General features: G+C 38.0%; 2 protein-coding genes across 4 annotated transcripts; both read right to left on the bottom strand.

Annotated features, from left to right (window-relative positions):
• Positions 1-129: 129 nt before the first annotated feature.
• Positions 130-7643, bottom strand: si:ch211-145o7.3 (forkhead box protein N2). 2 transcript variants are annotated; one of them, XM_041798049.1, is made up of 5 exons: positions 7513-7643; positions 3881-4530; positions 3528-3649; positions 1279-1334; positions 130-881 (listed from the first exon to the last, which is right to left on the bottom strand). In XM_041798049.1, exons 2-5 carry the CDS (start codon positions 4484-4486, stop codon positions 529-531), a joined length of 1137 nt encoding a protein of 378 aa, XP_041653983.1. In that variant the 5' UTR covers positions 4487-4530; positions 7513-7643; the 3' UTR covers positions 130-528. The 2 variants fall into 2 exon arrangements, with proteins under 2 accessions (XP_041653983.1, XP_041653981.1); XM_041798047.1 differs by lacking the exon at positions 7513-7643 and adding an exon at positions 7348-7378.
• Positions 7644-9240: 1597 nt separating this feature from the next.
• yif1a (Yip1 interacting factor homolog A (S. cerevisiae)) lies at positions 9241-20561 on the bottom strand. 2 transcript variants are annotated; one of them, XM_041797844.1, is made up of 9 exons: positions 20442-20561; positions 19992-20043; positions 17376-17617; positions 16209-16313; positions 12780-12858; positions 12635-12692; positions 12380-12535; positions 11909-12002; positions 9241-9964 (listed from the first exon to the last, which is right to left on the bottom strand). In XM_041797844.1, the coding sequence occupies exons 2-9, from the start codon at positions 20020-20022 to the stop codon at positions 9806-9808; spliced, it is 924 nt and encodes a 307-aa protein (XP_041653778.1). In that variant the 5' UTR covers positions 20023-20043; positions 20442-20561; the 3' UTR covers positions 9241-9805. The 2 variants fall into 2 exon arrangements, with proteins under 2 accessions (XP_041653778.1, XP_041653779.1); XM_041797845.1 differs by lacking the exon at positions 20442-20561 and adding an exon at positions 20172-20270.
• Positions 20562-25031: the final 4470 nt, after the last annotated feature.

Below are 25031 nucleotides of genomic sequence, written 5' to 3'. Positions count from 1 at the left end.
CAAAATAAAAGTATCAATAATATGGCAAAATTAGCTTGTGGACTTCTAAGGATTGATAAGTATCTATTAGTTCTGGAAACTTTACTTCTACTTAAAACTGGAGCAGAACTTCATCCCCTGAGAGTGAAATTTAAGTTTGAAAAAAAATCACAGTGAAATCTTTAAGACCTAATCAAGTCCATGCTGTTAATACTTTAGATTCTCAGAGCATAATTTTATCAACATCTTTGAGTTTAAAGTTACACTCTTAAGTAGCTGTCAGTCTAGACTGTTTGTTAGTCATTGCCTGCATTAAAAGTGCATGAATACATGTGAATAAACGTGATCCACAGTTTTGTTAGTACATTTAAAAATAATCAATTTCATTACCTAATTACAAAAACAACACAGGCTTTAGGGCAGTATCAGTGTTTAAAGGAAAAGCAGCCAATCTGAATAACAATCATCACTGCATCCATTAATATTGTTGGACTGTTGGAGTGTTTTCTCATAATGAACTGGAGTTGTGATTGTTAATGAGATATACCTTCAATATCCACCTCCTGCCAGGTCCAGCAGTGACCCGGCAGCCTCCTGCGCCTCAGCATCCAGCTGCAGGATCTCTACAGTCTCCAGATCCAGCTCAGTATCACCTGGCAGCACCAGGTACTGGTACTCCTCAGACTGGTAATAGTGTAACTCGATGTACCCGCTGTCTGACAGGGGGTCCTTCTCCATCTCCTCGCACACCTCCTCCTGCTGGTAGTCCATCGACTCCATGGTGACCAGCTCCTCATGATCCGGTGTCAAAGGGCATGTTGGGTTTTCAGGGAATGGCGGGTTATCAATAGTCAAGGTTTGGGGTGAGGGTGAAGAGAGGAGGAGGGAGTGACACAGAGGATCTGCATGAGAGAAAAACAACAAAAGTAGCAAATGAGGATCTAAAAGTGGCACATTAATATTGATAAGATCATTCCTTACAGCTCTAGTCATACACTCCAGTGAGCCCGTACAGCACATAGGCTCTCAAATAAAACAAGGGGGCATAAAGGGGACTACGCCACGCCATGACAGTGTTACCAAGGAAATAGAAGGTTGTTGCCTTGACAACAGAACACAAACACAAGAACAATGTTGCATGCTGAGAAAGCTGCAGAGACGGAGAAAAGCCTCAGGTAATAAAAGTGTCACACAGAGCTGTTACTCCATGATTAAACACTGTTGTCTGAGAAAAATCATAAGGGGTAGAATAAGTTTGTTCATGTGTGAAATAAAAGAGTGTTCCTTATCATCACTAACCTGAGATCTCAAGAGAGTCACACACTGCAGGCATCCCAAAGTCAGCTCCATCCAACCTGCAGGCAGCATGTTTAGAGAAGACATGGATTAAACACAACACAGCAAGAGAACATCCTTTCAAGGCCAAATTATTCAGATATACAGAGATGAAGGAGGGACAGCTGGCTGCTGAATGTAGTTAAGAGGAAGAAATGTAAGACAAAGCCCTGATAAAGACCTATGCAGTCGAAACATGTTGGATTTTTAAATGAATTGGCCATTTTAATAAAGGTTTTTCATGTATTTCCTTCCTATTTTTGTAATTTTATGCTTGGACTGCTTGGTTTGTTCTCTGTATGTTATTCAGGCACAGTATTTATTTTGATAGCAAGTGTAAAAAGTCGGGCTCTAAGCATTAGTGCATTATTGGCGATTAATTAAGGTCCATTATTAGTTCTACAATTTCAATTAATCTCATGCTTTGTTGTCATTTTCAGCACATTTGGGTCAAGCCACTGCAGTGTCTCCCTGCAGCCACAGAGATTTGAAGTAAGTCTGTAATGTCTAATTTCTCTTGAAAAACTCACAGACAGCTCAAGGGTTAAGTCAGAGATTACTCACATTAATCGCAGTTATCTATGTTCCACAATCAGTGCACTCATTTTTTAAAACGTGATTAAGTGCATGTCTTAACTCGCTTTCTACAGACATGGTTAAGCCACAAGTCCAAAATGACACAAGAACAGTTTAATGTTGCAAAATTGTGAAATTTAGAGTGCGATAAAATTGGTGTGATTAGTCATGATTAAAGACAAAAATACCCAGATTAATCGCAATAAAAAAGTAACATTTTGAAAGCCAAAGTCAAAAATCATCTGCACCTTATGTTACCAAACATTTGCCTGTTTTCCCCTGATTTCCTTTTCAATCTATAGCTAGTTCCTTTTTCTATGGTTAAGTTAATGTCATAATCTTAAGCCTTAAATCCTTACATTTTTCAAAATGAAATCAGGAAGTCAATTAAAGTAAGACAGCACTAAAATCCAAAATGAAACAAACAGTTTTAAAGGCAAAACAGAGGAACTTAATACTGTGGTGGAGATTTATCATGATTAACGACAGAAATTCTGAGATTAGTAATGCTTCAAAATTTGAATTGTTTGACAGCTGGGGTAGGCTCCAGTCCCTCGCAACCCCGAATGGAATAAGCAGTGTAGAAAATGTATAAATGGGTGACAGCCCTAGTAAAAAGCAATCAAGAGGAACTACCTGTATCAAATCACTGCATTAACACAAAATGACCAACAAATGCTTACTTAAGTCTTTTACTAACAATTCCACCTGTTTTTTGAGTCAGCAGTAGATCAGCTTATGAACAAATAGTCAAAATTCTAAAAGTTTTCCATCACAACTGGTAAGAGCCTTGAAAAAAGTTGAGCAGCACGGTCAGGTAACTATAGTCCAAAACTTTAAAATTTATAATAATAAAAGAAAAATAACGACAAGAAGAAAATTCTCATATGTGGCATGCACACAAGCCGCCAGCGATGATGAGTAGAGATCAACCCTGCTCAGCTACCCTTAACTCCACTGTTTACTTCTTTATTTGCAGTGAGGACTCTGTTTATTAACAGCTTCCATACAGAGTATTTACTAACCAAAAACAACATTTTGATTTCACTGATGAATTTCTCATACAGAGAGAGAAGAGCCATAAAAAGTTCCCTTCAGAGTTCGTGATGCCCTGAAAAGCCCCTTTGAAAAGCCTTTCTCCCTCCTTATGAGAAATGTAATAATGAAAATGAAACATTGCTTTGTTTTTTATTACATATGGAGTGATATTTTTGTTTAACACAGTCCTCTATCCAAAACAAGAATAAGGCCACCGAGGTTGGCATGCTGAGCAGTGGGCTTTGTCTCTGCCTGACCTGGAAATACCTGGTGCAGCTAGGGATATGGGGGATTGATTCAGCATTATGGGGGTAAGCTGAGCCCATTGGACTTGCAAATGATAGCAGCCAGCATAAGAGGACACATCCTGTTACAATTATAAAAAATTAAGAATTTCTGTGGTTTTGAAAACTGCTTGAAATTTTTTTAGTTAGAGTAATAACTCAACTAAAAAATATGTGTAACATAGGAGTAGTCATTTTTTTAAACTATTATACACATTTCAGTGCAAAAAAAACATATATAATAGCTTTCAGTACATGAATAAATCTTCAGATAATAGTTTGTGGCACATTTTTAAAGCATGTGGTCGTACTCACAGTGCAGGCTTGCTGATCAGATTGCTGTTAGTGCAGTGGTAACTGTGGGTCTTTCTCAGCACTTCAAGCAGCGCTGGGCGATACTCTGGACACACACACCACAGAGATCCCTTCCCCACTGACTGTAACACAGAAACACATCACTTTAAACATTCTGACTGAACATTTGTGACCCTTAACCTACACTGATATTAAAGCTATAACATGTGGAGTCCTTTTAGGGCAGTTTAAACCCCGCCCTTTGAGAAACACATCTGGAGTTATAGATCGCTTGAACTTTTGCCCTGTATTAAAAACACTATCTCTTTATATGACCCTGGTGCGCTTACTGTTGGACTGGGTCACATTCTCACCTGGCTCTTGTCCCTCTGAATGCGCCGGAAGCTCTTGCTCAGGGATAAATTGTGTCTGACAGAGTTCCTCCAGCCTCCCGTAGCCGTCCTGTAGAACGGGAAATTGTTGATGATCCATTCATAGATGTCTTTCACTGGCAGCCTCTTCTGAGGTGAATCTTCTATTGCCATGAAAATCAAACTACTGAAGGAGTACGGGGGCTTGGACGAGGCTGGAGGAAGATGTTGGGTGGGTTGTGAGGCCTCCAGCTGAGGCAGTGTTGACATTTTGGTGAGAGGCTGCAGCGGCAGCAGGTTGCCCCTCTGATGCAGCCAGTTGAGGCAGGTTAGGTCATCTTGGTCAGAAAAGTTGGACAGGCTGACACTCTGTAATGTTTGTCCTTCAAGACACTGAGACGCCGTGTCGTGTGAGAGAGGGGAGGAGGAGTGACTTGACTCGGCTGTTGCTGGAGAGAGTGAGGAAGGGGATGGGGGAAATGATATGGGTGAGAGGGGAAGGGAAACACGGCCGTTTGTTTGCCGTGGTGAGGAGGAGAAAGGCAGGGACACTTGGAAAGTGTTAAGGCATGGTGACTGAGGAGGCAGTGTGGGTGAGCTGGTCTCCATCTCTCCCAGGAAGAAAACTTCAGGATCACTCAGCTGTGTCAATTCTGAAAGACATGATGGAAATCAGGCTTTTAAAAACGAAACCAGCACTACAAACTGAAGTCAAGTCACATTAGTTAGATAGCTAACAGTGCTGCACAATAAACCTTAGTTTATCACTTTTGCCAAATGAACACGTGCAATAAACACATTCAGGGTTTCAGGGATCAATTAAGGTCTATATTTAGCATATCAAATATTTTTAAATTGTGATTAATTGCATGCTTTACTGCCCTTTCAGCACACTTTGATTCAGCCTCTGCAGTTTCTCCCTGCAACTACACTGATGTTAAATTGGTGTATCACTGCTCCTTAAAGAGGACATATTTTATCCTTGTAAGACAAGGTTACATTGGTCTCAGAAGTCCCCAAAACATGCCTGAGAAGTTTGTTGCTGAAAAAACACTCTAGTATAGGACCCTATGATTTCCACGTTAACAGAATCGCTAATGCGGAAATCGCAGAAATTGAATGAATTTGACTGAAATACTGTGTTTTTTAGAAAGAGGAACATATATCTGGGGGATAGCCATATCGATTTCCTAAGAGGGGCGGAGTCAAGGACGGAGCCAGGCAGCTCATTAATATTTAGAGCCACAGACAGGGGAACAGCTCTTTTTGAGCAGGGCTGAAACAGTGGTGTTTTTTAGGCCCCGTCCACACGGAGACGAATTCAGGAGTATACACAAAAGTTTTTGTCGTATCGACGTTTTGGGAGGCCGTAAATGCTACTTTTTGAAACCAGGTTCCAGAGTAAAATCTGTAAACGCTTACCATTTCATCTCCATGTGGACAGTCAACCGCATCTTTCTTGAAATGATTATGTCATACACAGCACAGCCCACTTACGCCGCTTGCTCGGGTCAATCCAAAACAACAACGGCGGATTACAGGGTTGTGTTTGTGCTGCAGAAGCTATTGAGCTTATCATGGTTTTTATTCTATGTGGACAAGGCCTTAGACGTGCAAAAATCCAATACTGGAGTGTTTTTCAGAAACAAACGTCACAGGCAATTAATCTCACAGCTTTTATTAGTAACTCGTGATTAATCGAAAATCAATGGCATCATTTTTATCTGTTCTAAATGTACCATACAGGAATATCTCTCAAGATTTAAATATCCTCATCAACACATAAATGGACAAAAATGCGCTCTTTATGCTAATGTTTGTTCATGGCAACAACCCAAAATACTGACAGATGATCCCAAAAAATTCTCTAATTTTTTGTCATTTACTCAAATTATTTGACAATCTCCCCATAATCTGTAGATTTCCCAGAATTCCTAAGGGCATGAGGCACTTTTGCACCATGACTGATGCTACTGACTAAGTTAGACAAGTGAAGTCCTGCTTTTAGGAAGGTACTGTAATATATTTCAGATACTAAAACAATCCTGATGAGAACAGAATTCTCCAATCTGTGTACATTTTTCTCTTTTTGTTCATTATAGTCCCTTAGGTTTGACTATCTCAAGTGGCGTTTACATTCTAGATTGAAGTATGTGATGGAAAAAAGGGAGAATTGCAATGGAAGAAGACCGTGTGGCTCTATAAAAAACAGAATTTTCAAGTCTAGGAATGTTTCCACTGCGCAGCAGTGTTAATTTCATCGACTTAAACTGTGACTAAAGGTAGAAATGACTAAAATGGGACTAAAATACATTTCATCTAATGACTTAGACTAAAATTAAAAATAGCTGCCAAAATTAACACTGTTGTGCAATGACAAAATAAAAGTCAAGTTAACCCAACATAAATAAATGTAAGAGTACAGATTACTCAAAAAATGTATTTCCACAACCTATAAACGATGTATTCATTTCAACAAAAATTTTGTGCAGTTTCAACATGTCCAGCTTTACTATCTATCTATCTATCTATCTATCTATCTATCTATGCGATTATTGCAATAGTTTACAACATTTTTACAGCTCATTTCACCTCATAAAACTTAAGACAGTTTAAAAAAACAATTGCACCATGTGTTCTCAAATAATTCACCTTTTCTGTTCCCTTATTTCCTTCTCAATCCATAACAAGCTCCTTTTTCTTTGGTTGCTCATGTCACAGCCGTCTTTCTATCCAACATTCCTTCTTTTCTCGCAAATTAAACAGAAGTCTGCATACAAGTTAAAAGTTAATCACCCTCAGTTTAAGACAATACATAAAAAACCCTAAATGAAACGGTTTTAAATGCAAATAGTAAATATTCAAAATGCAACAAAAGGGGGGATAAGACATGATTTACCACATAAATCAAGATATTGATCGCATTTAAGACTTTTAACACCTTGACTTGTCTACCTATATCCTGCAGGGCTAATTGCCATCATATAATAGCTTAACATAAACATTCAATAATAGATTGTGGTAGAGAAACACTTATTCAAACATATATGCAAAAACCCCACACAAACGATGAGGCTAGTTGATATTTAATGTGTTGAATGAACTGTAAACCAAACATTAAAATAGCGGAAATTAATAGTGTTGCTCAAGGTTTAGGCTTTAGCCTTGAAGCGCTAATGGAAAAAAACCAAAGCTTAATTCAGTTAAATGTTAGCAGTCTGTTCCCCTCTGATGAACATCTACTTACTGAAACGTCCAGAGGTCAGTCTGTCAGGAGGTTTCTGGTTTAATAAACAAAGAGCTGACAGTGGACAGGTGCACGTCTCTCTAAATCAATGCTGCTCGTAGGTAGACAAAGTAAAGGTTCGCTGCATCAACGACAAGCTTTAACAAACTATTGATGACTTTTAATAACTATTTATGAACTGTATATCAGTGCCAGTGTTTAGCTCGGAAGTTTAGTCGTCTACCTGTGTGAAGCCACATGGCTCAGGAGTTCAGTTCAGCAGGCAAATGGCGGAACAATCTAAAGTTTCATTTAGTGAAGAGAGCCGCCTGTGCCCCTCACAGGTAACAGGCCCTGAACGGTGGTCTACGTTTGAGCTTCAAATGTGTGAAAATAAACACATACTCACCAAATTAGCACAACAATACTCTCGGCACGACTCGCGGCTCCTTAAACGTCCATAGCACGTTGTGTTTGAGTTAAAGAAGGAGATTCTGCTCTTTAAAAGTAGTACCGGAGTCGGACACCTCTGCCTCCGTGTTCTGTTGCTGTCTGAGGTTTCCATGGAAACCAAAAGGACGCTTTACTGAGCGCGCGTTCCCGGGCGCGCGCTCTTACCGCGACTTCACACTGATTAAACACGAATCAGTGACAGTAGTCTTTCAGCCGTAAAAGCGTAATTCCGATCAGATTAGTGTTAATAAAGTGTTTTGGGAACTTTTCCTTTTTGAAATCAGTACACGTGTTAACCAGAATTACTGTATTTTTACCTGAGTACAATACTCTTGTACTTTTTCAGCTCTGTTGACTACACAGTATCAAATACAGAGCGAATGATTCAACATCACATCCCGGAACAACTGTTGTACACAACAAAAACAAGAGTATTGATATATCATATAAATCATCTCATTGAAGAAATGTTTTTTACTCCCAATGTGTAATTTTAACACCATTCTGAGTGAAATGGTCTCTGTGTTGGAGTTAATTGTGTTGATCCAGCAGTGTTAGATCAGCTCTGTGAAGAGTCAACTGATCTGGTCACCCACTGTTATTGCAAATCTGGGGAATGTGTGGATAGTTTCCCATCATGCCCTTGAGCAGATGTGTTTAAGATGTTGCCTGTTGTACAGTGATCCCTGCTGGGGTTCCCCTGCTCCATGAGTGAAGTTATCCACTGAATTAGATATCACACCTGTGACCTAAAGGATTGTATTAAGGGTTGTAGCTCACAACCTCAAACTCAAGCACACTTGGGTTATGCAGCAGGACAATGATCTAAAACACAATAGTAAGTCCACCTGAAAAAAACAAAAAAAACAATCAAACAAAAAAGAAGGTTTTGGAGTGGCCTAGTCAAAGTTGGGACCCAAAGCTGATTGAGATGCTGTGGTCTGACCTAAAACAAACATTCATGCTGAAAAACCTTCCTGTGGCTGAATTTTTAAAAATCTGCAAAGTAGAGTGGGCCAAAGTTCCTCCACAGTGATGTGAAAGACTCGTTGCCAGCTATCGCAAATGCTTTCTTGCAGTTGTTGCCGCCAAGGATTGAACAACCAGTTATTAGTTTTAGGAGGCATTGACTTTTCCACATAAGGCTAGGCAGGTTTGGATAACTTTTTCCCTTAAATAAAGGAAATCCTCATTTAAAAACTGTATTTTGTATTAACCCAGGTTATATCTAATATTAAAATGTCTGATCTAAACATTCAGTTGTGACAAATCTGCAAAAAGACAAAGGATTTTATACTTATTACATGGAATAAAGTTGAAGAAAATAGTTAAAAGTTACAATAATTACGAGACTTAAGAGAGACAACCAAAATCTCATCTATCCATTAAAATTTACCTGTAATACACAGAAAAAAGGTTGATGATCAAATCAAGTAATTAAAAAATCCATCTGAAATTTAGCAGAGCAAACAAAGCCTCAGAAAATCAGGTTTATCAATTTCCCAGTACTTTAACATCAGCAGTTATTGAAATTCAAGAATTTAAATCCTTTTCCACCATGAGAGCACCTGTACAACTTGGACCATTTGTCTCCATCCGTCACCAGCTTTACTCCTAATACTACGCTTTTTATATGTACAAACAAGCTGTCAGCATAAACAAATGTCAAAGACTGAAAACTTGATGCACAAAGCTAAATATATTTATTTTTTTCTACAAAAAATCCAAACAGGTTCATGCTTTGTCAAATGTAGATAAATAAAATCCAGACCTCACAAGAGAAACGGGAATAATGAAACATTATCAAACCAGAAAAGTGGCACTTGAATCACCAGAGTAATGTACATTTCTGTTTCATTGGTGTGTAAATACTGGAGAACCTGTCCACAGACATCATCGAAAAAAGGGACTTGAACTGAATCTGAGTTTTGATTTAAAAATGTTCACAATGACAGCCCTTGTTTCCAAAGCTAAGGGGCCAAAAATAAGCATTTGTTTGTGTTATTGTACACTCGTGAAATATAAAGTCATCTGTTGAGACTTGTTCTTTCACACTTTGTGGTTCAATCAGTGAAAAGGTTGATTTCTGAACATGTCCAACTGACAAGCTCATCACACACTGCGATTTAACACCCTCTATGTGTTTGAATTACTGACAAAAGAGCATATAAAGGCAGGTGTACAGACACGCAACAAACACATTTTAGGGTCCAACACTCTTGGACTTCAGGTTATCAAATTCCTCTTGGTCACCTGACCAAGTGGGCTGTTAACCAGTAAATGATGATGGGTTGAAAGACTGCAGTAGCTACAGTGATATAAAGGCGGAATTGAGGTTTGGCACTCGATCCAGTTCCCATGGAGTCCGAGGAGAGAGATGTAAGGATCTTCATTTTCAGAGACCGCACCTGCAAAGACAACAGCGTTCAGTTACAAATCACTAAAGGAAAAGGATGAACAAATTTACATAAACTCTTTCCTGGAGAGAGTTACACAAGATATCTTAAAGGTGGAAGTTGGGTATGGACTTTTTGTTTATCAGTAAAATTACTTCCTCATTTACTTTGACAATAAGATGTTATGCATTCTTACTGTTAGAGTCTAAGAGGCTAAGCTATCCAGCTTCATATTTAGTGTATCATGACATAGTGATAGTGACATGCTGTTCAAACTCTTTTTTAGTTAGTGAAGAGACATATTTCACCAAAAAAGGGTACTTCTTTAAAAAAATATATTTTATACATTTTTAGTGGTGTGGCACTTGCTACCATCCATAACACCAATCATACCTTGTAGTGACCTTTTATTCACCATTACATTTTTACATAAAGAGTAGGAATGGGCAGTAATACGGTATGCTGTGTACAGCGCTGTGTAATAAGCACATGTTTATAAAGAGAGTGTGTTTGTTTCCAGCAGCAGCACCACCTCCTGTGTGTAAAGATGGTATAAAAGTGATGACAGAACTCCTGTTAATGATGCTGGGTAAATTTGTCAAAAACAAACAAACAAACAGAAAAAAAAACAACCTGCCCAAAAAAACAGAACTTGTTATTAGATGCACACATATGTACTTGCTTGTCACAAGAGGCACCGCTCTATACATGGTTTAATAATACTTAATTTCTTCTTTCTGGGGTTAAATCCATGCAAACAAATAATCTGAAGTTTATCGTAACAACCATATGTGCTGGGTGCGGCAGCAGCAAGATCAGGCACAGTTTGAAACATATAACATTTTTGAAAATGTTTGCACTTATATTAATCTTTTTAGATGAAGTCAGTACGTGTTGGCTATATTGGGTATGCTAAAAGAGTATATAACTTCTTATAAACTCCCCCTAAAGTACACTCAAGTCTGGAGGGGGCTCTCTGGTTGATCCACTGGCAAAAATAAATATTTATGGCCCATATTTATCTGTTTCAGATAAGCCATGCTCTACTTGCTGTTCTTGCCTGTGCATTCCTGCAAGTGCTTGATAGGATCTACTTCTTGTTAAATTTGATTTTAAAACACCAGGTGGTTTACCGTTTACGGCATGAGAATTTTGGGAAGGTTTAACAGTATCTTAAAATAGATACCACCCCATCCTGATGCAGATACGTGGGTTAACATTTTGTGTATAGCAGCTTCTCTTTTCTGTGTTTTTGAGTTTTATGTGAGTATTCTATTTTTACACATCCCAGGAAATCAGTAATTTCCTTTTCATCCTAGTTATGGAAAATTTCTAGTTCAACTTGCATGTGCAATCAAGAGTTTTTCTCAACTAAAAATAAGACTAACTGAAAGAACTCAGTGGTTCAGGAATTCATAATCTTGAATATTAAATTTTGAATTTTTTAAGGTATTCAATAACAGAAAAGTGTGACAGGTTTGTCAAGAGGTATACAGACTTTTTAAGTCTACATACCTGTTGGTAAGCTTACCTGTTGGTAAGTTTAAGCATAAAATGGCCTTTTATCCAGATAGTTTGTAGCATAACCACTAAGCTTGCTTGCGTACTTTCATGTCTGTGGAGTTTGAACTGTGAAGTTATAACTAATAACGGCAGGTGTGTGGTCTCACAGTCTGGCTGGATCCTCTAGCGTTTGTGTTTGAAGGATTGTAATGTTGAAAATAAGTTGAAACTGTCCCTAAGTCAGTGGTCCCCCATGCTTTTCAAATCAGTTAAGACTTAAAAATTGTCTAGCTTGTAGTCAGCTTAATTTATTCCAAAAATAAACCTAAATGTCTAGTGAATAGCTGTTCAATAATTTGATTTTCTGTCAGATTGAACCCCACTAGTCCAGTGATTCCAATTCTGGATATTTATATATTGTTAATTATGTCAACCAGGGCTTGAAATACTTACAATGAAGAACATAAGCGCACACGAGGACCAGGCAAGGGCTACATAATAGCCATCACTGCCAAACAGTAAGCCACTCATCACTGTGAAGATCATCCTAAAAAAGAGCCATAAAAACAGGTATGTGCGTCAAAAATAAAACCTTTTTTGCAATTTGAGACAAACCACCACAATATGGACTTACAATTCAATTCAAAAAAATTCATTTGGTTGGGGGGGGGGCAATTAAAGGCACACAGAGTGACAAGTAAACAATGTAAACACTAAATGCAGTTTAAAGGGATAAAATTAAAATCAAATTAAAAATGCCTTGAACACAAATGAACAACTAGGCTCAATGACAATCGACATCTTTAGGTCTTCATTTAAGTCGTCAGCAACAAACTAAATGTCATTTTTGTCTGAATTAAAGCATCACACTGACTTTCTCTGTGAGAAAAAGAGACATAATTTGGATAATAATATGAGATTTACCCGACATATTTGTATCCACTGTAGGCAATAAGATCAAACGTTGAGAGGTCGCTGTGTACTGTCAGCAAGTACAAACTCAACAACATGACCAACACCTCGATGATCATCCACACGAGGGCAGTGCTGGCACACAGTCCAAGAACCTCTGGACTGAACCTTCAAACACACGCAATGAAAAACCCAAATCTTAACTTTTTTGATACAAGCACAGTCAGTGTGACTCATAAAGTACAAACATGAGGAAGAGCTAATCACCTTTTTTGAATGCCAAGGGCCATTCCAGCAAGTAAAATGTAGGTAATGAAAGCCATGGCTAAAAGACAAAAAGTAAAAAAAATGTAACATGGAGACATCCCTCAATTGTTGGCTATTAAAAACTTTGTACTAATAGAAAACTTACTTGGTATGTAAAGATCAGGTGCATTAACATCCTGTCTAGGAGTCAGGGGAGTGTCCCGATGATAACGAACTTCCCAGTCCTACCAAAGCAGAAACAGACGCTATGAATCATCCCACATAGCCTTGGGGTACTGTATGCGAATGACGCTAGGATAATGCTGGAAAAATAAAATGCTTTAAACAACAACTAACATGTGGTTGAGTACAGAGAGACTGAGACTTTATCAGTGGTCTTTCTTGATGACAGCTTTCTGCCCTCACTAAAGGACGGCTGGACAAGAAGACCCAAACTCACTGTGTCCCTCGACACTTTAGGACATCTGCATCCTGGCTGGGCTACAAGGAAATTCAAACATTTTAACAAAAATCCAAAATTACTAACCCTGCAAAGTGAATGGATTGGCCAGATCACAATCTGAAACAGTTTTGCCTGGTCTGAGAACAGACAAATCAATCAGCGCTATTTGAGGAAATGACATGGTAGCCACAGGTATGGTTTAGTTTTACTGCAAGACGGTAAACATTGGCTGCCTGTGAAGCCACTAGCTCACATGAAGCTGAAGCAGCAGTTCAATCAGAGCCGAACCAAATTCTTTATTCAAAGAAAAGAAGTACACTGAAAGCTTTTCTTGGCAGAAAAGATGGTTTTTTACTACTCTCCTGAGGAGCTTTGGCATGAGTTTGGCCACTGACTGGCTTCAACAACACTGAATAGTGTCCCTCTGATTAAGCCCAAAATAAATGTGACAGAGCGTTTGTCCAATTACCCTCAAAGAATTTTTTTCAAAGGTTCTGCCCTCCTAAATCCAAGCTACGGGGAATTACCCAGATGGATGTGGAATACATCTCATGCAATGGATGTGAAACAGTCTATCTGTGTTGGGCTAGCTAACGTTACAGTTCCAGATTCTTTTTGAACATTTCAGTTATCTAATAAAAAAAACAAATCACTGAAGTTTTTAGACACAATTGTGAAGCTGAATAATTTCAGCTTTAAGTTTGGGGCTCCAATGTGTAACATTTTACAGACAATATAAGGAAAATCCATGTCAGGAGGTCAAACTGCACAGGCTCAGCTTATTAACATGCTTTTCTACTAGTTAAAAACAGAAGAGGTATTTGGCACTACTAACATGTGTTTTTTGCATTAATGTGGTATTTGGAATGCAGGGATTTTTATGAAAATACTCAGACACAAGCATCTTCAAGCCAACAATGACCTGGTGAACTTTGGTTCATGAAAACTGCCTTCACACTAGGATTTAAAGGGGACATATTATGCAAAAATCACTTTTTCAGGCTGGTCTAACAGAAATACGTACCCCTGGCCTGTCCAAAAATCCTTTCCCTTCCCCCCTCTTTTTCTCCACCTTTCAGAAAATGTGTGCTGAAACAAGCTGTTCTCAGATTTTACATCTAGTGACCTCAAATGGAGAGTAAGCACCCATCCCCAGGTTTGGTTGGCCCTCCCCACTGCTGATCTTCCTCTCAGCTACCAGCTGAGATGCTGGATAGCTCAGTGGGTTACCCTGCTGACTATGATCTAGGAGGTGTTTGTTGCGAGGAAACAGCTCGTTCTGAGCAGGGCTGAAACAGAGGGGTTTTTAGACATGCAAAAATCCAATACTGGAGTGTTATTTCAGCAACAAACTTCACAGGCATCTTTTGGGGACCTCTGAGGACAATATAAACTTGTCTTAAAGGGTAAAATATGTCCCCTTTAAAATTGTGGATGTAAGTAACAATTGGGTTGGGGGTGGTGAAGTTTTATAATTCACATATTCTTTTAAGGTTTTGCTCACATGTAATTCTGTAAATTATTATTTATGGCAATGGTTCCCAAAGTGGGCCATGGGCCCCCCCAGGGGGGCACGGGGCCATGCCCAGGGGGCGTGGAGCGGCAAGGCTAAGCAACACCAGCTGATGACTTCAGCACTGTAGAAAAGGAACAGTTGATTGATGTTAACTCAGATTCACCGATGTCATGGCAGTTCAAGTCTAAGATATGTTCTGCATTTTGGATTGGAGTGGAAAAGTAGTACAGTATCCACTGCTAGGCTCCAGAGCCTTGTAGGCTTTATGTTGTGGTAAATTTAAAAAAAAAAAAAAAAAAAAAAAAAAAAAAAAAAAAAAAAGGAATTTGTTTGTAAAAATTGTGAATAACGGCATGTTTGTGGTACATTTACATGTTTTTACATGCTGATATGTAAGGTGAGCAGTAAGGGGGGCCTGAAAATATTTTCACCGGCCAAAGGGGGGACAGAAATAGTTTGGGAACCACTGATTTGTGGTATTTAGATCTAACTTTTTTTTTTTTTTTTTTCTGTTCAGTTGGAGTGACATCAAATCTGACAACAAGTCTTATTAAGCAAGATTTAAGTGGTTCAAAAGAATTTAAGATATTTTTTAGGTTTGTTCTAGGGCCAAACAGTTTCAGAAAAATAATCTAATTGCGATATTTTTTACCCAATATTGTGATTTTGATGTGCATTTATTTCTTTAGTACCTCATCTTATGCATTATCCAACAAACACAAGCAATAAGTCATTTTATACCATAACTAACACAATATTAGATTAAACTAGGGCTGAACAATTTTGTAAAAAAATATCTAGTTCTGATGATTTTGACTCATATTGCAAATTAGATATAAATTATATTGAAGGGAGTGATCGTTTTTATGTAACTCCCTAATATTTAATAAGAAAAGAGTACAAAAATGAAGAATGTATTGTTTTTGTGTAAACTATTCTAAAAAAAGGTACTTGAATGATTGCATGGTATAAAATGCATACAATATCTGTTGCAACAAAAAAATTTTAAATGGTTTTGTGACAAATTTTAGGTCAGGATAAGAAATATTGCACCTTCTGCGATTTGAGAATTGCAGCAGGTCATATTGCGATTTAATCTAATTCGTGATTAATTGCCCAGCCCTAGTCTGTTCCATTACAGTTGGACAAATAACGTCCCATCCAAGGGGACCATCTAAGAAGCACATGATTGCACCGTTATGTCTTGCATAGACAGGCAGCACTGGGTCTCAAATTATTTCAGTGTTTGTACTCTATTCAGACTACAGTGTGCAAACACAATGAGAACTACAGAGCATTTAAGTTGATACCATACTTTGTACACTGTACAGTTCTTATATTATCAGGGGACAGAATGTTTGAATGGTGATGGAAGTTATAATCTCATTGAGTTATGGGTTGTGGGAAGAAGTTGAGCTCAATGTGCTTCTGTAAACACTTTGGCAGTCACAGTATTATTATGTTCATAATAATCTGCAGCAGTGATAAAGTAGGTTATTGTGTGGTTTCACGTGATAAGTGGCTGAAAGTTGATAGCAGAGAAGGCTATCATGCAGTTTTTGGTCATTCTGTATGTTGATGCAGAACAAAGTCTGATGAGATGAATGGCTGATTACCTGATGTGTATAGGGGAACATGAGGATCATTAGTTTCTTCATTACATATCTGGTGTCAACGGCGAAGAAGTATTTCAACTTGTTCACTGCCATGAATCTGCTGATCTGAAAGGCAAATATGGTACAAACATTAACTTCACAGATGATGTGTGAAAGTCTTCCAAAGTTCATAAATAATATTGAGTCATAGACATTTCTGAAGAAGGCTGTGCCCTCGGCATTGTGAATCACTTTGGTTCGCCAGGAAGAACCATGTGCCAGCTGTGTACCAAAGTTGCCAATCCAGTAAAGCAACACTTGCTTTATCAATGTTGCAATCAGAAGCACATTTGTAGAAGTTTTTTTTTATTCCTGGGTAAGAATTTTCACTGGATGATATATCTTAGAAGATAAAAGAAAACTGTGTTTGTGATTGAAAATCTGTTGACCAGAAGAGATTAACGTTTAAACTGTTCAAAGGCTCTAGATGTAAGTAGAAGATTGTGCCTAGAGAGCACCATGGCCAATGAAACACTAACAAAAATCTGCGGTTCTCTAAGAGGAAAATTTATGAACTGTGTGGGATTTCTTTCCAGTTGTTAAACAAACTGCTAAATATCTGACATCACACACATCTGACGGTATTCCTGCTTAAACCTATTGACTAATCCTGTGGTTCTCAACTGGTGGTCAGGACCCTAAAGCTGGTCACAGACCAGTTTTCAGAGGGTTGCCAAAGTGTACCTGGAAAAAACTTGGGTCAAAAATTCTCTGAAGTGCTTTGTAAACATGCTCATTTTGTTCCATGTCTTTGTCATGTCCTGTTATGTACCTTCTAAGGTCCAAATGGCTCAGTTACATAATTTAAGAAGTTTGGGTTGTAATGTATTGAGAAGTAGTTGGTGATGGGTCCAGACACTGAACCACTGGTTTAACCATTTACTGAGAGTGAGGCTGAGTTTAGTGTCAGCTTTTTACAGAGTCTGCAAGGAATCTTTAAACTTTGTGTGCTTCTGCATTATGTATTAAGATTGCATCTTTATCCTGTCAACTTATGATTTAATAATCAAAGACTGATTTTTGTGGCAGGAGTAAAATGGTATCAGATGCCCAATTTATCAATCCTCTTTAAAGGCACTCCATTTATCTATACAAGTTTTTCTTTCTCATTTTCTCCATCCTTCTCACCTCTTTGTTCACCATGTCCTTTCCTTGGTTAGCTAGTGAAGAGCCGTACATCATTGCAGCGTTGGCCATTGGGTCAGTAAACAAATTGTCCATCCCAGCACCTCCCTGCATCTCATTTGAAGGGGGTCCCATATTGTACCCTGGAGTGTAGTATACTTGATTGTTCATTGCTGGTGCTGCTGAGCTGGTGTCTTCAAACAGGACTGAATCACCAGCGGGAGCTGCACGAGCTCTCTGTTTAGCTTTGAAAAAGATAGACAACAGGAAATCTAGAGGGCAGTTTCCAAAATGACTTATTTAGAAGTATATTAGTCCAAATAAAAATATAAACATACCCTTAGATTAACTATGATGGTATTTCTATGATAATCCTATGACAGGAGACAGAGACAGTAGCGTTTGCAGGCCAAAATAATATGCACTTTAATTCCCTTTAAGTCTATTAGCTTGACTTTATAAATATTGTGTTCTGTTTCACTATATTTACTCGAAAGCTTATCACCATTGAAAAATAACTTCATGTGGTTTTCTTCCAGTCTTTTTTTTAGTCAGCTGCCATCTTATCTGACTCACTCCATTGAGCTTATACTTATTATCAATAAATACTTTACAGAATTTAAAAGTGTTGGCGTATATTCAAAAGGTTTATGAAAAAGTAAAGCTGATTAAACTCTGTTTTGGAGGCTGCTTTGAATTGCACAACGCTATACTAACAAATGTTTGTCATCCTAAAATATTGAAAGAGATAGAAAAGTACCATACTATTGTACTAAAGTAAAAGTACAGTTAATTTGGTTAAAATTAACTTATGATACAGTATGATATGATACATCTTAATTGGGGAAATTTGTCTTGGACTGCAAACATTCAGATGCCATCACAATGATATTAATACACTACAACAATGAGCAACAACCATCCACCTATACACCAAGGTTATAATAGTTTTGGATTTTTCATTAGTTTTTATTTTCATTTTATTTTCACTTTCTGTGTTCAATTTCTGTTTAGTTTGGATTTGTTTTTACCGCTGGTTTGTTGGTGTAGTTTAGGTTTTATTTCATAAAAATGCTTCATTTTGGTTTTTGTTTTTTTGGATACATGTCAGGGCTGAGTGAACATCATACATTTTTAAAAACACATTCAAACAGGCTACTCTTCACTTATCATTTTATTTATTTAAAGATGATGTTTGAATACAACTCCAGACATAAAACTACCACTGTGTGAAGTCTTTACCAATCACTTCAGGCAATGTTACACTGCCCAGACTTGGATGTAGGTACCAGTCAGTATGGTTGTGTCAAAGACTAAAACCAAGGATATTTTGTCTCTATTTTTTAATTTAATTTTATTTAGTTTTGTAAGCGCACTAAAAGTTTTAATTTGTTTTTGTTTTTTGATAAAGCTTAAGTTTTTATTTAGTTTCAGTTAACAAAAATTACTTTTGAATTTTACTTTTAATTATTTAGTTGGTTTTAGTTAACTACAATAACCTTGCTATGCACAAAAAAAATCACAAATGCATGGATTATCAAATATTTCCAGACATTTTTAAAAGAAAACAATAATGCAAAGTCACAGTGAGGAATAATAAATCAAATTAAAATAAGATAAAGGAAAAGGAGAAGAGATGGAAAAAATAAAGGCATCGCATAAACCCTTTAGCCTCAAAAACATAACAAAATTTTAATCAGAATGGGCACAAACAAGTTCTGTTTAGATCTGGGAAGTCAATATCACCTACCGGAGAGTAAAAGTAAAAGGTCATACTCAGGGTAAAGGATGTGAGATGGATCAGAAAACTTGCTGTGTTTGCCTGAGTACAGATTGTTCATACAGAGACGGCAGGCAAAGTTTCCACATTAAACTCAAGAAAAAGTACAAGTAATTCCTTAACATTTAATCAAAGTACTGGGTAGTTACTTTTGATACCTTTTTGTCCTTTTTTTTGGGGGGGGGTTGCAGTTAATTCTTTCTTTAATATTCAGTAACAACACGATAATATGAATGACATTCAACAGGGTTGTTTAGGTGAATAAATAAAATACAACTGCTATTTTTCTTTATAATGTGTGTTACTGACTATCTTATCTAGGCAAAGCCAAACAACCAGCCAATTTCATTTTGTTGACAGAACGCAGAGGCCTCCTCATTATGAACTGAGTCTATGTTTCCTAACCAATCATTGATGTTTACAATTATTGAGCAAAAAAGGTTTTAAAATGTAGTCGAGTTGATAATTCCCCTAAAAATACTTCGGTAAATGTAAAATGACTTATTCTAAAAAGTACTGCAAAAAGTACAAGAACACAAAAAGGCCACAGAAATGTGAGTAAATGTAATTAGTCACTTTACGTTCCTGTATAGAATTTACAGCTAAACATTATGATTCATACGTATGTCATACGTTTTCAGCCCCAGGAATACAAAGCTGAATCACTGTTTACATTGAAACTGGGGGGGAATTTTGGTAAAGAACACCACTCATGTGACAACACTGGTAAAGCTGCCTGAAATACTTCAGCAAGAAACTATAATGTCAACCCAAGGCAGGATATAGATTAATTTTATGCATATATTATCAATGAAGGTGATTCATATGTTTCCACTTACTTGCACGGTACCCATGATGTGGCAAGTCCATTGTGACTTTCGCTGACGTTAGCTTAAAATAAAAGCAGTGACATGTTAGCTAGATATCAAACAATTTCACACTTACGACAAATGGTTCCTCTTTGTAAGGAAACCATGTAAACTACTACTATGACAGCTACCTCTCATTGCTTGCATTACCTGATATCAAAACGAGGCTAGCTTGCTGACACTTACTAGCAGCCCAGCTAACGTACAGAATAAACTTTCACCGTGACGACTGTTGCTGCTTGTGGATGCTAGGTACCTAGCAAAACCAGCTAAGTTAACATCTCACTTTTAACTATTACTTAAGTGAACCACACATGTGGCACGCGTTTATTGAACCGAAGTATTCAAAGTACCCACTAGGCGATTTAAGAGGTTAATGTTACGGTTGTGAATGAAATAACAGGCAATAAGAGTACTTACCTACACAGCTAACGGTGTTAGCTAGCTACGTGGCTATCAGACTGTTCCGTATGTTCCCACCCATCCACGGCGGTTGGCTGACTCCTGTGTGCCTGCGTGGCAGAAAATGATGAACACACCGTTAAAGTACACATGGAGTCTGTACTTGTTCTCCAGTGTGTAAATGCAGTAAACGTCTTATTCTTATCTTCACTGTGTCCTTTCAGTCCTATGTGGTGGAAGAAAGCTGTTATGTATTTGATGGTGAGGTATAACAGTCCCTACTTTAACAGACTTAAATGGATTTGGGACTTTAGACAATAAAAAAGCGTGATGAAATATTTTCGACACATTAAATAATGTGTAGCAAGTGTGAAAGAAAGATCAATGTTGTTAAAATGGAATTACATCAGTTGCCATCACATATACCAGTGGCAGATCTAGCAATTTTGGGGCCCAAGGCAAACAAAGTCATGGGACCCTTCACCTTCCCTTTATATTCTTATTTATCAGAGAAAGACCTCATTGTAATTTGATGCAAAACCAACAAAAAAGGGCTGTTTGGACATGTTTTATATATATATATATATATATATATATATATCCAGGTGCATTTCAAAATGCCCATTTGGAGGCTTTATATAGGCATCTCCATTCAAGTCCAATAACTTTATTCATCTGTTAGAAACTTCATTTTTGTATCTGTGCATTAACAGTTGACAGATATGGCAGCTAAACACAAGAACAAACCACATAATTAACATAATCAAATTACATCAGAGCTATAATACTATGTTTTTATATTTTTTTTTTACTAAGTTTACTTCAGCAACAAATGACTGTTCCATTTTTTTTTCATTTGAGTAATGCTTTACCAACCAAAACCTCTCCATATATTTTCCAATTTGTATACCATTCATTGTAAAATATATGGTTAAATAACAGTCACACCAAATAAAATAATTTACATCATTTCAATTTTATCATTTACTGCTGGCTTTTATGCCACCATAACAGGACCAAGTTTACTCAGTATTTCTAGCGTTAATCAGTGTGTTAACCCCCTAAAATTCCAGTTGGCCATAGTATTGTCTGGTGCAGGAGAAGGGGTTAAGTTAATAATGTGTTCGCAGGGCCCCTAGTAGTCCAGGGCCCCGGGCAAGTGCCTAACTTTGCTTGATATTGTGATCACACCAGAGGCGAGTAAAATCATTTGCATGAGTTAATTACATTACATGACCCTAAACTAAGGGGGGTGTCCAAACTTTTTCCACTGAGGGCCACGTACAGAAAAATATCAAGCTGTTGGGGCCCCTTTGATAGCCCTTATGTCATATTAAATTTAGTAAAACCATTCAAATGTCAGTCAGGATATGCTTTGTTATCTATGTACTTCAAGATTATTTTGCTTACATCACAGCTTTCCACGAATGGCTGACATGGAAAATAGCCAGTGGATGGATGCATGGATGGATGCATGCATGCATGGATGGATGGATAGATGGAACAAGTAATAAACTGATGGATGGATGGATGCATGGAGGAATTGACTGATGGATGGATGTATCAATGGATGAATGGAACAAGGAATAGACTTATTGATGGATGGATGGATGGATGCATGGGAAAATAGACTGATACATGGATGGATGGATGGATGGAAGGATGCATGGAGGAATAGACTGATGGATGAATGTATCAATGGATGGATGGAACGTGGAATAGACTGATGGATGGATGGATGGATGGATGGCTGGATGGATGGATAGATGCGTGGAAGAATAGACTGATGGATGAATGTATCAATGGATGGATGGAACAGAGAATAGGCTGATGGATTGATGGATGGATGGATGGATGGATAAATTGATGGAGGAATAGACTGATGGATGGATGGATGAATGGAGGAATAGACTTATAGATGGATGGTGGATGGTTGGTTGATGGATGGGTGGATGGGTGGATGGATGGATGGATGGGTGGATGGATGGATGGAACAAGTAATAGTCTGATGGATGGATGGATGGATGGAATGAGGAATAGACGGATGGATGCATGGATGCTTACATGGAGGAATAGATGGATGAATGAATGGATGGATGGACTGATGGATGGATGTATGGAGGAATAGATGGATGGATGCATGGATGGATGGATGGATTAATGGATAGATAGATGGATTGATGGATGGATGAATGGATGGATGTTTTGTAACTAACTAAAAGTCTTCACAGAGTCATTAAAGGGGACATAATTTACCCTTTTGAGACAAGTTTATATTGTTCTCAGAGGTCCCCAAAACATGCCTGCGAAATTTATTGCTGAAAAACACTCCAGTATTGGATTTCTGCATGTCTAAAAACCCCTCTGTTTCAGCCCTGTTTATGTGGCTTTAAATGGTAATTAGCTTTCTGACGCCGCCCCTGACCACTCCCCTCTCAGACAATGGATGCAGCACTCGTGATATTACAGACACTTTTTTTTCCTCCAAAGTTTAGATTGGGATCCGAACCATCAATCTCCCAGCCTGTAGTCAGCAGGGTAACCCACTGAGCTATCCAGCATCTCAGCTAGTAGCTGAGAGGATCAGCAGAGGAGGGTGGAACTTTCCTCCAAGTGGGGGAGGGCCAGCCAAACCTGGGGGTGGGTGCTTAGGCCCCCGGTGAGGTCAATAGATGTAAAATCTGAGAACAGCTTGTTTCAGCATACATTTTTTGAAAGGTAGAGAAAGAGAGGGGGAGTTGGAATGGATTTTCTGGTACTTGAGGGAATTGTGGACAGCCCGGGATCCATATTTATGTTAGAAAAGCCTGAAAAAGGGATTTTTGCATGATATGTCCTATTCAAGTTAAACTTACATAAATATATGAATAAAACTATAATGAATCCATGACTTGTATTTGGATTCGTATTTTGATATAATTGTACTTTTGAGGATCTACACTTTTATTTAGTCCCCTTTAGCAGATATTTTTTCAATAATGTACCATTACCATTTTCAATAAATAAAAAATGCTGCTTATGTTTTTATTCTAATATTCAACTTAGTTATGCTCCATTTAATTCAAACCATAATTGGTTGACGTAATATGACTATTAGACACAGTATGCCAACATTACCCCACAGCCTGTGATCTAATTGTCTTTGTACAGACATGTTCACAGCTGCATTGTTTGCACAGTCACAGTAATACAGGTGTGTCTGTGGTCTTTACAGATTATTACAACACCAACCACGCCCAATAGATTTAACAGTATTTGGCATAAAGATGCCCCTATGCTCTGTGAGCATGCGTATGTGGGTGGGTGTGTGGGTGGGTGTCCGTGGGTGAATACATGTGGAGACTCTTAGGGTGAGTAAATCATAATGGAATCTACTTCCCTACGCCCCCTAAACGTGAACTTTTGGAGGGAAAATGAGGAATAGAAGAGAAAACAACAGCTTACTCACACCCTCATGTATAACCGAAGGCATAAAGGAGAAAAAACAAGTCTGTTTTTTCATGAGTGGGTATATGTGTCAAGCAGACCTTTCCTACCCTGTGAGAGACAAAACAGCCATGGTTGAGTGAAAGCAATCAAGGATGTTAAACATGTTATGACATGTCACGTTTAGAGACTCAGAAGGTGTGTCATCATTGCATTCCTGAAGCTGTAGTCATCTGATGTTCACCTTTACCCTACAAACCCTTCATGTGATACCATCCAACACTGTAAAAAAAGCCCTGCATATGATTTCTTATTATTACAGGGTGTTGTAGTGTTGAAATCTGAGCTGGCAGCAGTCAAATGAGCTGATGAGTAACACGTTCAGGCTTTGTTAAATGTTGTGCTTCAGGCAGTTTTCGGTCCCCGTCTCAATTTTCATTCATAAGTTATGAAGAACTGATAACCACAGTTCAGTGTCTTCAGTTCTGTCAGAACTGGAGCCATTCATCTGGATTGTTTTTATCCTTTCCTCTTCTAAAGACAGTGGACTGGAAACTGTCTTTTCAAATAAACATAGTGACTCTTTTACAAAATAAAAGTGACAATCCTTATTCCTAGGAGAAGAATTAGCAGTAATGTGAGACACTGGGGTATCAGTCAGCAGCTCAGAGAAATCAGCCCTTGCCGGGAACTCTGTCCTTAGGGACTGCAAGGTCAGCAGCTGTTATGTTGGAGTAAGCCCTCTGAATCTACTGCATGCATTTTTTCTATCTGTACTAGGTGCTATAATGTGCCAGTGGGTAAAAAAACAGTCATTGAAACGGATGGTGAAATGAGCGAGCAGCATTGTGGCAGTTGACTGACTCATCTCCACAGGCATGTGTGCACATTGATGTGGTTGGAGAAGTGAGAGTGACTGCCAAAAACCTCAGCACAATTAGGCACCCAGATTTTCTCCTACTATGTAGAATTTTTTACCTTTTTTAACCTCATAGAATTGGAGCTAAACTATAAGCAATAAGAGAGATTATACTTGTTAAACAGTTTTTCCTTTTCTAACATTTAAAATGTAAACCTTGTTTTACTATAAGTCATTATAGTCAGTAACATTAGTTAGAAAATACAAATCTGTTAAACCATTTTCCATCTATTTTTACTCTGCTTGTCCTATTTCAGCACCCC

The sequence above is a fragment of the Cheilinus undulatus genome, linkage group 10 (genome assembly GCF_018320785.1).
Source record: "Cheilinus undulatus linkage group 10, ASM1832078v1, whole genome shotgun sequence".
NCBI lineage: Eukaryota > Metazoa > Chordata > Actinopteri > Labriformes > Labridae > Cheilinus > Cheilinus undulatus.
This window is presented reverse-complemented; position numbering and strand designations above follow the sequence as displayed.